This window comes from Pleuronectes platessa, chromosome 11, assembly GCF_947347685.1.
Source record: "Pleuronectes platessa chromosome 11, fPlePla1.1, whole genome shotgun sequence".
Lineage (NCBI taxonomy): Eukaryota > Metazoa > Chordata > Actinopteri > Pleuronectiformes > Pleuronectidae > Pleuronectes > Pleuronectes platessa.
The window spans coordinates 9,913,607-9,929,786 of record NC_070636.1 but is presented as its reverse complement, the minus strand read 5'-3'; the positions used below and the strand labels follow the sequence as shown (position 1 = coordinate 9,929,786).

Genomic DNA, 16,180 nt, shown 5'->3' with positions numbered 1-16,180 from the left:
AGCAGAATGCGTGCAGCAATTTCCTGCATACTGCGGTCCAATCAGAAAACAGACAAAAAAATGTCACGTTCTCAGTGGATCAAATCAGAACAGGAACCATTAAGCCAAAGTTTAATGGAGGGAAATGCCGGAGACCAAATTCCTCACTTTGGTCGCCCTTTCCCAGTTTATGTTTAAAAGTTTCTGTGCATTGTGCTTGGAGAAAAAAAAGGCGTAGGCATTTAGGTTAATTTTTTGTGCTCAACAAAAAAGAAAGAGAAAAAGCTTTTGTAAGATTGACTGAGACAGAAAATTGGCACTGGATGGTAAAGTACAAAAATATATACTTTTACGATCTCAGGAAATAAGGCACTTTTTAGATACTTTTTTGAAGCGTAGATGCAACATTCAGGCAGTGTTTGTAACACTTTGTGCTTTAGAAAATCCCTCGTCCATCATTTCCTTTTTTTCCATCTATCAGCTTGGCTTTCAAGGAGAGTTACTGAAAACGCCCCCGACATGTAAAATGCAACAACTGCTAACGGACGAATTTTGGCTTCAGTTGCTCATTACGGCACAGAGGAGTCAATCAAAGACATCAAAGGCCAATCCCACGTTAATAAATAAAAAAAACTAACTGATAACTCCAGACGCACAGAGGAGGGAGAACAAATCAATTTGAGCTGGTTGCCAGTTATCCAATATCTGTCTCTACTTGCTGGTGCACGAGCAGATGTTTGAGGCGAAAACACCCGTTTTTCTGATCAAACACACAGAATGTTAATTTCAGCACGGGAGAGAAATGTTAAGTTTGATGTTAGACACTTTTAATCCTCGTTCTGTGCTCGATGAGACACGAGGAGAATCACAGCAGTTTAGGGCCAAGTTGTTTTTGTTGTGCGGAGGGAAGGAGAAAGGAAGGAAGAAAAAAAAACACGTGGAGGCATCACCCAGTGGGTTAAAGTAATAATCAGGATTAATGAAGTTAATCTTTTGCCTGTGTGTCAGTGTCAATACCTTGAATTAGTGGTGAGAAGGAGAGAAAGCCGAGGAGAGGGAAGAGCGCTGAATGAACCCGGGGGTGAGTGCACCGACACAGCAGTAGAACAACACACACTGGCAGTGATTCAGACCAACGGAAAACAAAAACAATAAATACTGGCTAGCTGGAAGCCATATCAGCATTTTACACTGGAAGGAATAGTAAGGTCGTTTTGATCCCAGAGTACTTCATATTGGCACTGTGGTACTGGTGTGTGTCTAAGCATTATGGACGCTCCCAAATGGCCCAGTATTAGCCGTTATATCAATAAGCTGAATGTTCACCAGACAGACAACAGCTGGTGATAACTGTAATGCCGCTATCCAGCATGACAAGCCATGGAGGCAATGGGGAGGAAAACAGAAAGAAAAAAAAAGAGAGAGAAAAAGACAGGGGACGGCTTTAGACGATCACACTTACTGTCATCTACACACGGGTCCCTGTGTCTGTCGTAAATACGTCTACACTGTGCGCTGATGAGATGTTCTGCTCTACATATTCACAGTCAAATTAATCCTTTTGAGATGATTCACATGCAGTGGGAGGCTGGGGGGGGGGGTCACACAGATTAGAACTAACCAACGCTCGGAGAAAGAGGAAAAATTGAGTTTTATCTTGAGATTAGTTTTGTTGTTTTAAATATTACCAACCCCCCTTTAATCTCTGTTCAAGAGGGGACAGCTGACCCTGGAGTTAACCAGTGACCTTGAGTAACATGCAGTTTTACCCCCCCCCCCCCCTCATCCCGCCGGACACCGCTACGCTTCCTGCCTGGCGAGGTCAGTGACACAGAGGGAGAGGGACGACTTACGAGAGAGAGAGAGTTGTCTCTAACAGGGACAACGGGGACACAGCAGCGGTGTTGAGACGGAGCGGAGGGCGAGTGTGAAGAGTGTCAGCAGATTTCTCCAGCACGGAGGTGAGAGTGCGTGAGCGGCAGTGAGGACGCGTATCAACTCGTGCAGTTTCCAGTTAGGTTGTGCGTGGAGTGGTTGTATGTGCACAGATGACTGGTGTGTGTTTGTGTAGTGTGCAGGTCATCAGTCAGTGTAAGTGGTGGCCAGACACCAGTTTTAATCGTGTTAGTCCGTGAACCAGACCAAGGTAATACATTCATGAAACTGGTTAAAAACACAAGACAAAATATCAGCAAGTTAGTAAAATTCTTACTAAGAATGTTTTATTAAAATAAATGCCAAGAGGTTAATAAGAAAAAAATAACAGCATACACCATGAAAACTAAATGCAAGCATGTAAAAATACTTATGACAAGAAAAAACTAATAAAGTAGCTAATGAGTTAAACAAGCTGGGAATTGGCAAGAAAACAAAAACAAAATATAACAGGGAAAAAGGCAACACTCCCCACGAGAGACAGTTTCCAAGATGAGGAAAGAGAAGAGGGGGAGGAGGAGGGACGTTTAGGAGAGGGGGAGAAAAGAAGCAGTGTGTTTCATAAAAAAAAAAAGCACTCAGAAACATGATTAATATACATATAAAATGAGATTAGAAAAATACATTATAAACCTGTAACAATGGCTGTTAATTACATTATCATACATGTAGTAGGCAGGCCAGAGAGAATACGGTAGGTATAGAGTTCACCTTTCACCTGATGGACTAATCCAGCCTTTCACAATGACACAGCAAGTTGTAACATTGCAGAGGGAATTTTCTTAATACTGTCAAATGCTGAATAGCCATCACTTGCTCCACTTTCTTTTAATATTGCATTTCAATTTAAAATAACACTGAAAAAAGAGAAAAAAATATATTTCATTGACCTTTCGGTGTAACAGCATGATGAAAGAGCTATGAATAGAAAAACAAACTGCCGGGGGGGGAGGAAATATTGGGATCTAACAATTCTCTCAATTTAATATGATGAGTTTTGTTTTACCTTCCAGTGATAACCCGTCACTTGTTTCAATAACTGAAAACTGCGGCTGGGAAACAGACAAAGTCCTTTCATTAACCAGCCGGGTTTTTCTTATATTCGTCCTCTGTGAATCTCATGATTGTTTCTCTAGGTTAAATTGACATCAGAACATCGACTGGATTCCTTCGGTTTGCAGCTGTTGAAACAAACGTGCGTAACGGAGGACGACCCCTCCAAGCTTTTGTTTCCGCTTTCGAACGATTTGTGTCTATTTTTTCTCAGCTCACGGTCAAAACATGTTGTGGCAGACTACCGCGTTGCTATTGGCAGTTCAATTTGTTCTAGGAAGGTAGTCACAGTCTCCGACAACAAAATAAATCAAGACAGTATTTCATAATCATTTAAAATCTAAACAAAGGCTGCTCATACAGCAGAGTAAAGGGCTGTCAAGTAAAGGAAAAAAAAATATTCAGGAAGACAAAACCATGGCACATATTTTAGCTGGTCAAAACGACTGCTATTCTTTTTGCATAGAATAACTTCGGTAACACCACGATATGGTGGCAGCTACCCTGCTCGACTATTCAGAGCATGTAACACTAGCCATTCCTCTCTGCGCCACTTGGCGGGTGCTGGATATTATTGAACACAACTGGAACACTCAGAAAACAGAAACCACTGTTGATAAGGCACTTTTGATTTGATCCTCTTTTTTGAAAACGTTCCGTGTCTTGCACTGATCCAACTTCCCAAAGGTTATGACTGTTTTGGTCTTCATCCTCCTTTCCAATCATAGCCCAGGTAACAGCTCCTCCTTTCCTCACCCACTCTGTATTTCTGTTTTCTCCATATACTGTTTTTTCTTTTTATTAGATTTTTCTGATTTTGTTAATGCAAGTAAAGTATCAAAAGCTAAAATTGCCAAAAATAGAATTTAAACTGTTATTTTCTCTTCTCCAGCACCCTGTAAAATTATCTATTTTTTGTTCTCTTCTGTATTTGTATATGCAATGACAGATATCTACATTTTTATATATTTATATATATATATATTTATATATATATATATAAGACGTATGTATAAAGCAATTTGAACAGGCAGGCATGGCTTTCACATCCTATTTTTTCTTGAGAGAGTTAAACAAAAAAGAAAAATCAAGATCATGGGGCTCAGGATTTAAACTATGATCACAGGGAGGTGTGACACATTGTGGATGCGCTTTTGGGTGGTTTGGCATGTGTTGAAAAAATGAAAGTTTCACCGGGAAAAGAAACCAACTCAAAGTTACACTAAATAATAGGGAGTCTCAGATTCTGCCAACCTAATGTCCCTATTGATGGAAAATGTTTACCTGGCGCTACTAAAAAAGTCTGTTTAATAAAATTGGCCAAATGTTGAGGTTTAGAGATAAAACAAACACCCATTTGGCAATGTGGCTGATGAAACAACTCACTATAGAGTCCTGACAAAAGCTTTTATGTACTTAACTCTTAGTGCCTGTCCCCTTCCAACATACTGCAACTGAGTAGCATGTTGAATTAGTGTTAAAAGCCGTAATATCTTTCACCTACTCAGAAGAAATGGAGCATCAATGGGTCGAAAGAAATCTTTAAACTGACCGGCTGTCTGTTCCATCTGAAGGCAGGCACCACAAATTCACACCCTAAACTCTAAAATCACAAAGAGAGCCCTGTCGGACAGATGCATAATTGCAGATATATAATTCATTGGAAAACCCTTTGGCTAAATATGCACACTTAATACTTTTTTTTTTTTTTTTTTTTGATCACAGCTCAGCTAACTCAAGAGATATTTTGTCTAAATACATCAGGCACTGTAAAATGAATGTAGTGTGGATGGGGGCGTGGCAACGGACAGCAGCAAATGAGCTCTGCCCCAAGCACTGCCCCCGAAGCCTCAGCACACCCTACTTTCATTGTAGTATTAATTAAAAAATTAAACAAAAATCACACACACGGACCCATCAGCCCAATTTTGACCTTCCCATCTTGCCCTTCATAATTTCTTAGCTTTTTGCAGCCTGCTTCGAACATCAGATTGCATTTTATTTTCCAGAGAAAACCACCTGCCTTAGTCGATTTAAGCAAAACTCATAATGTGAACAACAGAGAAACCAAAATCAAGTGGAGAAAATGGCTCAAAACGTAAAGCAAAATAAAAAAAATAAAACACAAGACAGAGGAGAAAACACATAAATCATAAAAAGCTCCTTTTGCAATCATTTCAGCCATGCTTTTTAAAAACAGACAGGAAGCTGTTTTGAGGGGGCACACCCAGAATGTGTCAGCTCATCATTACATCTTAGATCTCAACATGTAAAAATGACAGAAATTAAACAAGTTAATGTGAGCGTGTGTTCCCTTTCCTTCTATTTCTTTTTCTCCCACGGCGGATGGGTGGTGTAACAGGGTGGGATCAGGTTGGGGCTCTTCGGTATTTAAAATTGTTTTGGGGAGGGACAGATGTACATTTGAGAGGGATTATGTCATCGCTCTGAAACCAAAGGGTTCGTGTCAAATGTTATTGAAGTTGGACTCGTACAAGTGACGTCACCAAATCAGAGCAGTTACAGGGGAGTGGGTGGTGAGGGTGGGGTGGGGTCTTTATTGCTATATAATTCAGTGCAGATTCATGAGTAATACCACAAACACATCCACCCAGTATATGATTCATGAAGAAAAAGAAAGAGAAAGAATGGGAATTGAACTCAAGTGAAAAAATGAATATTACACAACTTTGTTGGGTTTCGTTGGGTTTCTGTGAAGACTCTGCGTTGGTTTCTATTGGTTTGTTTTTTGTCAGAACTTGTTAGGGTAACTGTACAGGCAGGCGCCTCTCTCTCTCTCTGTCTCTCTCACTTGCGTCCGAGAGGCTAGCAAAAGGCAATTACCAGTTAACTGATCAGCAGGCAGGCTTGGGGCGGCTCGTCATTGGGTGAAGAGTTCAGAGGTCAGAAGGTCATGTGTTAGTTGCCGGTGGCGGCTAGGTGGTTAGAAACAAAAACAAAACAAACAGAAAAAAAAGATAGAAAGGATATTAGTGTCAGCAAGAAGAGACTGGAATGACATCATTTTAACAATAAAATGAATGCAATCTCTCATGTTGCCCCCTGCTCCTGACTCCCCTGCCAATATGAGATGAACCCATCTAATCTCATTCTAATCATGACGCTGTATCATCATGATCCCAGCTGCTAAGGCCCCACCCTGAGTCATATTGCTTGCCGGTTTAATTTAAGCGCAAATTGTCCCCAAACCCCAAAAAACCAGAAGCAAAGAGAAGTTTAACAGACAAACTAACATAGAAAACATGAGTCTAGTGTTTTAGTGTATTGCAAGTTGAAGTGCAAGTTACAAACAGTGTGATTAGTGGTAAGGAGACTTAAAATAACTGATGTTATGTGAAAGATAACTGTCTAGTGTTAAATGTGCAAATGAATAGATGAATCGATGCTTTCCGATTCGTTGTCTTTATTTAGCAGTATATTCTTATATAATATAAATATACACAAGAACCATAAATACATTTGATATAAAATGCTCAAATATAAAATGACAGTACCTCGTGTACAACTGAAATATAAAAAAATGTGTTTTAGCTTTATTCAATATATTTGCAGATACACTGGGGACAATGCAAGCTACCTCACCTCATGTCTGTGCGTGTCTGTCTTCCATTAGAAAAATAAAAATCCAAAATAAATGTAACTTCAAGGTGAAATGGTGCCTGGTAGCAGCATAGCTAATTTTTTATTTTTATTCTGCCTGCTTGCTCTCTTAGATACAGTATAGAAATGATTTCTTATTTCCTTTGCTCCTTATGAACAAAGGAGATAAATGATGAATGGGAACAAGCCTGTCCCATTTTAGGCTCTTATCTCCCATCAGAGGAATGTCATTATACACCTTCAACACTGCCTGCAAAGATCAACCTGTCATGGCCTCACAGTTGCATGAGCTGCTGCTGCAAACAGCCACAAAAGCTGCTAACGTCACTTTTGCCTGAGCGCTGACATAAACAGTGTTTATACATGTTAAGTATTAAATGTAAACAAATGTGCATACCACAATCAACCATTTAGCTGGTTTGTGGATGTATGGGATGGGAAAGGTGGTGGTGGTTGGGGAGGACAGGAAAACAAACCTAACCAAAAAAATAGACAATATACAAATTCCCAAATAAGGCATTGAGGCATAATAGGCATAATATTCATTGAAATGCATCAGTCATAGCAGAGTGTAGCTAATAGACTAAACTGACCTCTGTCAGCGGTCACAATCCTTTGGTAAGGATGGACCCGCGTGTCATGCCGTCTCACTTTAGTAGCCATTGCACCTAGATTGTAACAGGTCCACAAGGTTAGAAACCATTCACTTTGAGGAGGGGGAAAAAAACAGTCAAATTTTACAGTAACAACATTCACATTTTAGCAATTATAATTATTGGATAATACAACAATACACAGAATAGCAACATAATACAGATTATAGTACATATACACACACACCACGCATATCTTTCTTACTTGTAGAAAATTGCAGTAGAAACAATTATACACCTTTTCATGGTATTTGAAAATGCATAACTTAAGTAGGAAAATTCCACAGTGCTCAGAGTTATATAGAGGACTCCTTGAAAAGAGGGCAGGTAAAGGCTACAGGCTCCTGGTCTGTCTGAAAAATAAAACCTAGGATGCTTCCTGTGGGATCCAGAGCAGGATCGAGAGGAATTTGTCTCTTTTTTTTTTTTTTTGAAAGGTGGGGGAATCAAATACAGCTCTGATGGTAATTGAAAAGTGCCAGACACCACCTGCCTCTCCCTTTCGCTTTCATTTTCTCTTTCCCCTCTCTCACCATTCCTCTCCAGGTCAATCTGTTCACTGGTGGCAGAGGCTGTCATTTACCTCCTATATTTGTCACAACTGATTTCTTTCCTCTGCAGTGCCTGGCACCGCCTTCGTTACATGAGACAAAACAAACTGTGTGTGTCACTGTGTTTTGAAGTATTGCAAAAAATTAATGGGATGTGCATTGGAATTAAGAAATAAAAAAGTTAAATGTTATAAATTTAAGGGTTTTGTTCAGACAAGGCTCTGAAGCAACAGATGTCCTGTTTTCTTTTTCTGAGAAGCCAATGGCGGCTAGATACAGTTGCGCATGCGGTCGACCCAAGTGCACGCTCGAGTATGGGAGCCAGTGTGTTCCACAGGGCCCTGCGCTGCTGAAGGCACCGATCGATAGCGCGAGTAAATCAAAAGCACTAAGCTGGTGTAACCCTGCAAGTTAAAGAGAGGAAAGAAAATCAGCTGCTCCAGTCTTTTCTACACATGACTCCAAGCAGCACCTAAAATCCACGGGTTAGCTATAAATCACGCTGGTGTCTGCTGCTGCCAGAAGATGCTGTGGACGACGTTAGAGGAGCACTTTGTTGAATTAAAGCTGCAAAGTGCCTAGGCATTTTAGTATTTGGACATATGGCGTTCTTATCAATTGATTTCATCCATAAATGTCTCTTTGGTAGCAGCTGTGTTGAGCTTAAAGCACCACTGAGAATGAGTATAATACATCGACCCTGATACTGAACTGTACTCCTGACACAGAAACTAAGAAGAACGTCAGGTGCTACTAGCACTGAGCTCAGGTTCAAGAGGGGTGACGCTAAGACAATGGCGAGAGGGGAAGGAGGAGAAAAAAGTGAAGACTGGAGGAATTTAATGAACATCCCCAGTGGGGGTGAGAGAGGGACTATCTACAGGCATCAAGGCCTGCCTGCAGAGAACAGTGCAGAGAAATTATTTCAGAAGCTGCAGAAATCCAAGGGGATCTGCCACCAGACTGAATATGCCTTCAGGCCAGTGCATGAAAGGGTTAGAGAGCAGGCTGCGTGTATGCCAGTGTGTTTCTGTCCACGTGCCTCATTTCACACAGAGCCATGTCCTCCTATATAAACCTTGCAGAAAAGAGGCAATGTCAACCTGAGAGCATAACTGTTTAGCGAGAGCATAACTTAAAACAGTGAAGTAACCTTGGTCTAAATACTAACTTTCCAAGAGCCTAGCCCACACAAGGTAAGTTTTGTCCCCTTTTTGCCATTTTAATATAGTGTCCATATGAGCCACATACTGAATCTGGACATCCCATAACCAAGGGCTTCACCAGCACATCCACCCAGTGAGTTTTATTTGTTTTTCAGGTGGACACGACATATTTACCTTTCAAAAAGTCCTGACTGTGGCTCATGGAAGCCGCGTCCAGCACCCCTCCGGGGTAAAACAAGCTGGCCTCGTGTCCAGGCTGGCTAAAGTTGAAAGCTGTACCCATGCTTCCCCAGGCTCTCTTACCTAGAACCCCACTGTGATCGATGGGGTACTCCAGCAGGGAGGTGGGTGCCAGGGCATAAGGGTAGTCGTAAGGGGTGGTGTAGATAAGCCCGCCATCCGCTGAGGGAGGCACCAGGGTGGGAGTGCCATTAGGCATCATGGTAGCCATCTGAGTTGGCCGGATGAGGTTCATGATTTGGCCCCCACCTGGTGTCTGGGGCCGGAGTGACTGTTGAGGCATCACCTGACCTGAGGGGGCCGCTATGAGGCGAGAGCCCTGAGCGGCCGCTGCCGCCGCTGCAAGAGAGAACGCAAGGGTGGCTGCCATAAGCAAGAGAGAAAAGGACAGAAGTAGAAAGAAAGAAAGAAAGGAGAAGAGATAAAGTGTAGTGTGGTTGATCATAATCACAGATGAACAGTGAAGGGTGAAAATACAAAAGGGGGAGAAGAAGGGGGAACAGGAAGTGGTAGGGAGAGAGGGAAGAGGGAGGGGGAACAAAAACGAAAATTAGTCCATGCAATGATCATGGTGGTGAACCACAAAAGCCACAATATGTTGCCAAGAAAAAGTCAACATAGCAAAACTAAAATCAAAAAATAACCCACACACCAATAAACAAGCACACAATGCTGCTGCCATCCCAGTGCATTCAAAGCATACCAGTCACCACAGCAGCCATACATACATCAAGTGGAAATGGCACAGGTGAGGTAAACAACAGTCCAACAGAAATGGAGCAGTTGACTTTATGGGGAGGAGGACACAAACGAGCAGGTTGAACTGAACATGTAGGTCGCCGAGGTAACATGTTACACTATACTTTATACTTTATAGTGAACTAAATGAATGTTGTCTCTCTACAAAGTCAGCAGTCCATTTAGGTTGGATAGTGTACAACTTATCACAGAGTCATATTTCAAGTGGCTGAGCGTTAGCATGTGGTACGAGCTGCGCCACACAAGCTTCACCAAGGGCAGATCAAGCGCAAGTGTAACTGTGGTTAGGTGGTGGGACGCTTCATCAAGGTGGCAGCCATTTGAGAAGAATGAAACTAAACATGGAAATTAATCACTTAAAGAGTTTCATTTCATACATTTGAGGACTTTCTGATTAATACAATTTTCTTTAAAGATTGGATATTAATTTATTACATAATCAATTATTGGAGTATTCCCACAAGATCTGGATTCAGTTTTGGTGCAATTATGCATTTAGAAATGACACTTTAAGAGTAAAGCGCAAACACTGTAGATGTGTAAACTGGTGCCTAACATGCAGAGTTGAGCAGGTGGAAAACAGCAATGCGCCTAAAGAGCAGGTGATGAAAAGCGATTGCATCTGGACTGCTGGGAAAGGATGGATGTAGGGATGGAGAAAAGAAATACGAAGAAGAAGAAGAACGGAATGGAAGTTGTCCTACTCATGGTTGTGTAGGTAAACATGAATGGTTTGTAGAGCTTGAGAGAAGGAGAGAGATGTCTGCTAGTGGTCAGAGATAATATGATGGTATGTACACAGGAGATCTGCCGACACATTTGTTTAATGAAAGTTAACAGTACTAGTTCATATGAAATATAGAGACAATATATGCATGTATGATCTATGTAGTTAAAAAGATTAGTTGTGTATGGTGTAAAATGATGGAGTAGGTTAAGTGTGGCTAAGTGTGTTCTCATGGCAGCTCGCTTACGTGATTTGATGTTGTTGTCTCTGTACGTCCCATTGAGGATCGCCAGCTCCATCAGCTGCATCTTCTTCAAATTGTCTTCTCCCTCCGCCTGTGAAAAATAGAAAACGTTAGTGTGTCTCTCCACAGTAACACACCAATTACACACAGGCAGAGGCCCCTTCCCAGGCCGACTGAAACAATCCGAACGACAACCGTTTCACCGCACTACATGACCGTGTTGTTAAAAGGCCACAGTTACAGCTAAATTATTTGGACACGACAGGTCATCTGTTTCTCCGCGAGCACTGGTTGGACTGGGTTCAAAGGGGTTAACGCAGATGGAGACGAGCTAAAGTGCGGTTGTCACGGAGGAGTGCCTTGTCTCTGCTAAAATGCTGACAGAGACATTAAGTGTGCGAATGCATATTCATAATCCATATCAAAATGATAATTACTGTAATTTTCTTTGCTCCCCTGTGCGCAATCAAATGCGCAATAACCGCCCTGGTTAATGTCAGTCCTGTCTATTAATGTTTGGATAAATAAATACAAAAGCAGCAGCCACTGTCATTATTACCAAATTAGGGGACTGAAATTATTCACAGAAAGCAATTAAGAGTTTCTTTCCCCTCCCCCCCCCCCCCCCCAACTCCATTTCCCCTGAAGCTAACGAACACTCAACAACCATGACAACACAAAAGCCCCAGTGATTTTCCAGGTTGTACATCATCATTTAAGCAGGACTGATGTGAATAACTCTCCAAACTGAAGGGTGCAAAGACGAGCAAGTGATGCCTCACTATCGTCACATCCTCCTTAAACGAACAACTGATTTCATGCTTTTTGGTACTGATGTGTTCACTCCCCAAAGCATAAGCTCACGCACATGCACTCTGCATTTGTATGTCAACGCATCACCAGCACACACAGTAAGGCCAACCAGCCTGATGGTATTAGTGGTGGCTTTAATAAAAGCAGAGAGAGGCAAATACTGAACCTCCTTCGTTTCTCTATTCGCTGCTTAGAGGCTGTCTGCTGGACTAATTCACAGTTTAACAACAGTCTGCCGCTCCATTCAGACGACGATAAGCAAAGAAAGACATGGAGGGGGAGAGAGAAAGAAAGGGAAAAAAGAACGAGGGCTCAGAGTTAAGCCCTCCCCTGAGACTCCTCTACAGCACAGCCACAGAGAGAGGAAGAGAAAGAGCTAGGTTAAGCAGGAGAAAGTGACAGAGGCTGGTCTCCCTTGACTAAATATAAGACAGTGGCCTCAGAGCAGTCACAGTATTCAGCTTTGTGTGTGTGAGAGTGTGTGTGCGCGCGATGTTTAGTGTACCACAGAGCTGCCAATTAACGAAGCAAGGAAATTCTCGCTCTCCTTCTCTACCTCCACAGTTCTGTCTCTTTTTCTTTTAATGGGAGAGTCTTAAAATACAAAGATACACCAACATTTCTCAAAGTCACACTTTCTCTGCAGAGACAGACAAAAGGCTTGGAATGCAAAAAATAGGGGGTCAACATACATGATTTAGATTTTTCTCCTCATGAAAAGTTGATGATGTGCAACACAGAGCTGGGATTGTCACAAACAAGAGCAGTTGTCAGACATAGACACCAGAATTAGGTTTGGTAATTTCAGTAATTTGCGGTTTTCCGGGTCAAACGTGTTAATAACAACAAGAAATTCCCTAAACATTCAGATGAGGGGTGAAATATTTTATCCTTAATTATGCTCGGTTTCTACATCATACACACGCATCCTTCATAGTTGACGAGCCTTAATTTGTCCCCTTTCCACTGGAGGAGAGAGGGCCATTTGACATGCCGCGTCAACAGCAATAACCACACTAAACTAATTGAACATGGCTGAGGTCAGTGGTTGACATGGACAAGAAGACCCTCCTGCCACCTCTATGGAAACACTTGTACACATTAATGAACAAGGCCTGAAACAGCTGCCTAGCACACCTAAGAGCGAAAAGTAAACTACTAAATGCCATTATTCATCTTTGCTTCTTTTTTTCCTGCACTCCGCTGTAGTTACTAATATCACAAATGAAACCAGACCTTGTCCTCTACAACCTTGTATAATATTTTTTTTTAAAAAGGAAAACAAACCAACAGTATGTTAAAATGTACTAATGACTCCTACGAATCAAAACAGATGCCTTTTCCACTTCATTCTCTGTGTGTGTGAGTGCGAGCGTCTCACCCCAAAAACTGTGTCTGTGGCTCTTTGGAAGAGGGCCAAGTCGACTTGCTAGACAAAACACTATCCACTCTGCAGAAATGTTACCTGTCGCAAGCTTTTTCCTAACACAGCGACCGGCAGTCTACAAACTACGGATAGGTGATCTAAAGATTTGATATCATGATTTATCTTGAGCAAAAACACAATCTAGTTTTCGATGAAACTGACATTTTACCATTGTACCAACTCAAATATTTCTACACTGATAACATGAATCAGCACTAAACTCACAAACCAACAGCATGGTCGCCTACTACGTGGCTGGCCAAATGAGTCTATATCAGGGTCCCTTATAAAATATTTTTAGAATGTGGATGAGTAGCTGGTGCTGTTGGGCTGTTCTCTCACAAGATAGGACTGTAGGTACAAGGAAGGGGGAGTACAGGGGACCAGGCAGCCGGCTGCAGCTCGGTACAAGTGCATGCTGGGATATAAATGTTAGGGCTGCCTGTGTGTGTGCTGTATGATGATGGATGGGCAGGGTTGTGGGGGTTAAATGGGCGCGGGGGAAGAGGGTGCCACCATCCATCCAACTCGGCATAGGTGGCACAGAGCCTGTTGAGAGGAGAGAGGTGCAAAATAGAGGGCAGCAAGAGTGGAAGAGCACAGATGCTGCTGCTAGGATGAGGTGTGCGCTGCTGTGTGTGAAATGTGTGTATCCCCAGTGGAGTGGATTTGATATAGCTCCATCTTCTCGCTAACACAGTTTGTTAGCTAAAGCCCCCAAACCCCAACAGATCATTACTGATTTACATCTGAAACAAGCTCGTCTTTCCCCATCAAACTACAAATTCCCTACAGCGACGTCTCGCTGCTTTTCTCTGGTTTTGTTCTCTGTGGCTGTTTGAGAAGTGTTAGCAATGCAAGAACAACAAATAAAATGGCAAATCCAAAATGGCTGCAGACAGGAGGGGTGAGATTGGGATAATATCATTAAAACTGTTTTGATGTTCTCAGTATAGACATCATGGCAGAAGCAATAAGACTATTTCTTTCAATCAGATTGGCCAAATAATGATCAAAACATTTGAGGAAAATTTATGTCCCCCAAAAAAAAAAAGGCATTACTAATCCAGGTCCAGGATAATATTAGCCAAACACTGACCTGACATGAGTGTGGACAGTGCGACAGTTGGATTGTACTGAGATAACGATTTTGCATTTGTTGCCTCAGCAAATGACAGACTTTGTTTTCTGTACATAAACCTTTATATTCTGGAGATACACTGATGCCACTGCCCTTAACTGCTCGGAGCCCAACATAATTTAATTCCACCAGCTTTCTGTAGTTACCCCTTGTTGCTGCAGAGACCGCTGTTGCAGCTACTCAACAACAGTTGTATCGTCTTGCTTTAAATCGTGTAACCCAGAAGCACATCCTTGATGGAGGTCTGATGAACTGCACCACAGAGAGCTGTTTAATGTCGCCTTGCTCAAGGTGACGCCACAATTAACACACTTCTCAGTCACCATTCACCATCTATTCTAAAACATGAGCTCAAACACAGGGTGCCGCTAAGACCGTTTGTGTTGTGTATGTGTGAGCGAGCATGTGTGTGTGGTTGTCTGTAATGATCTGGCAGCTAAAATTCCCAAGAGAGGAATAGCTGCTGGATTACGGAGTGAGAAAGGGGATGAGGAAAGGAAGTTTTTCGTTATCATCCCTAACATGCACGAATGCGAAACAAATGCACGCACACACCCACCCACATGCTCCTGTCCATCAGCGAAAAAAGCCACTCAATAAAGCTGCTCTATCCGTAAGAATCAGATTCAATCAATGAGGCCTATTTGTGAAACCAGCAGAGCGGTAAAAGCTATCAGGGAGGAGCAAGACAGAGGGATGAGGGACGGAAGGGAGAGGAGGGAAGAGTGCGATGAGCTAAAGTAGGCGAGCTATGTCCCGCTGACTACCTGACGACGAGGTCACTGGATGCATGCTAAATTATTTTCATGCATTACTCATTTGTGGCTCTCGCATAATCAGAGCTTTTGTCTATACGAGACGGATACAAACTGTAGCTAATGCCAATTGTTACAGAAATAAGAGCTTATATTCAAAGCTGCATATATGCCGTGTTTGCAAATGTGGATGATAACAGGCAACAGATGAGTATGTAGTCTGAGTATATTTATAGAGCCGCACCCTCACCCCTACACCCAATTCCATGAACTTTCCTATTCATCTAACCCACAGATAAACACAACAGGCGCCTGGATGAGGTCGATGAATTTGCTCATGTCTATCGCTGCAACTGAGGGGGCGTGTTCCTCTCACATCTGGCGAGAGTTGCTGTCTATGCAACTCAGCTCGGCTAACGGCTCAGCTCAGAGATGGAATGATGAGCAGTGAGAGAGATAGAAAGAGAGGTGAAACAAAAGAGTGCCGGGGAGGAGAAAAGACACTGCTGAGCAAGTACAAGAGAAAGCGTGAATGATTGAGTTGGTGGAGAGATTGAGAGATATTCAGGGAGAAGAGAGGGATAGCTGGTGAATAGGAGACAAGAAAAGACAGACAGCGTAGTGAAAACCAATTTGTCTGCTCCCTAGTGGGCTGACACTGGCTAAGGCCTGCTTTCCTTCCCTGGCCTCACTGTCAGTCATCACAAACTGTTGTATTCACACATACGTGTACACACCCACACCCACCCACACACATATATATATCTTAGGTCTTAGGGGGGGCCAGGGTCAGCCTCTCTCCAAACTACTCCAATTACCTCAGCAGTAAACACAGCCTGCCCTGCCTGCCTCTTGGGATACAGGGAGAGGCAGACTGAGGAACTGAGAATGAGTGGGGAGGGGGGGAAAGTTCTGTGGAGTGGGGGAGGTGGTATTGGGAGCCTCGGGGAGGGAGGAGTAGATGACGAGATGTGGAGGGGTGGAACTGGTAGTGGCTGCAGCTGGTTTTTCTCTCGTTCCCCTCCCTCTCTCCACTCCCTTTTGGTTCCTTCCCAAACTCTAACATCTGGAGGAAAATGATTACTCTCGCCACGCTGCCAAGAAGACTTATCAACAA

At 42.6% G+C, this 16,180-nt stretch overlaps 1 protein-coding gene across 6 annotated transcripts in view; it reads right to left on the bottom strand.

The window, feature by feature from the left end:
* Positions 1–2,179: 2,179 nt before the first annotated feature.
* qkia (QKI, KH domain containing, RNA binding a) overlaps positions 2,180–16,180 on the bottom strand; it is a 73,879-nt gene continuing 59,878 nt past the window's right edge. The window contains exons 5-9 of one of the 6 annotated variants that reach the window (XM_053435072.1): positions 10,932–11,019; positions 9,133–9,561; positions 7,182–7,256; positions 6,986–7,064; positions 2,180–5,903 (exon numbers count right to left, since the gene is read on the bottom strand). In XM_053435072.1, the coding sequence (XP_053291047.1) occupies positions 6,991–7,064; positions 7,182–7,256; positions 9,133–9,561; positions 10,932–11,019 (666 nt within the window). In that variant the 3' untranslated portion in view covers positions 2,180–5,903; positions 6,986–6,990. Of the gene's footprint in view, positions 5,904–6,374; positions 7,065–7,181; positions 7,257–9,132; positions 9,562–10,931; positions 11,020–16,180 lie in introns of those variants that run through there. The other 5 variants (XM_053435074.1, XM_053435077.1, XM_053435071.1 and 2 more) reach the window with 5 other exon arrangements.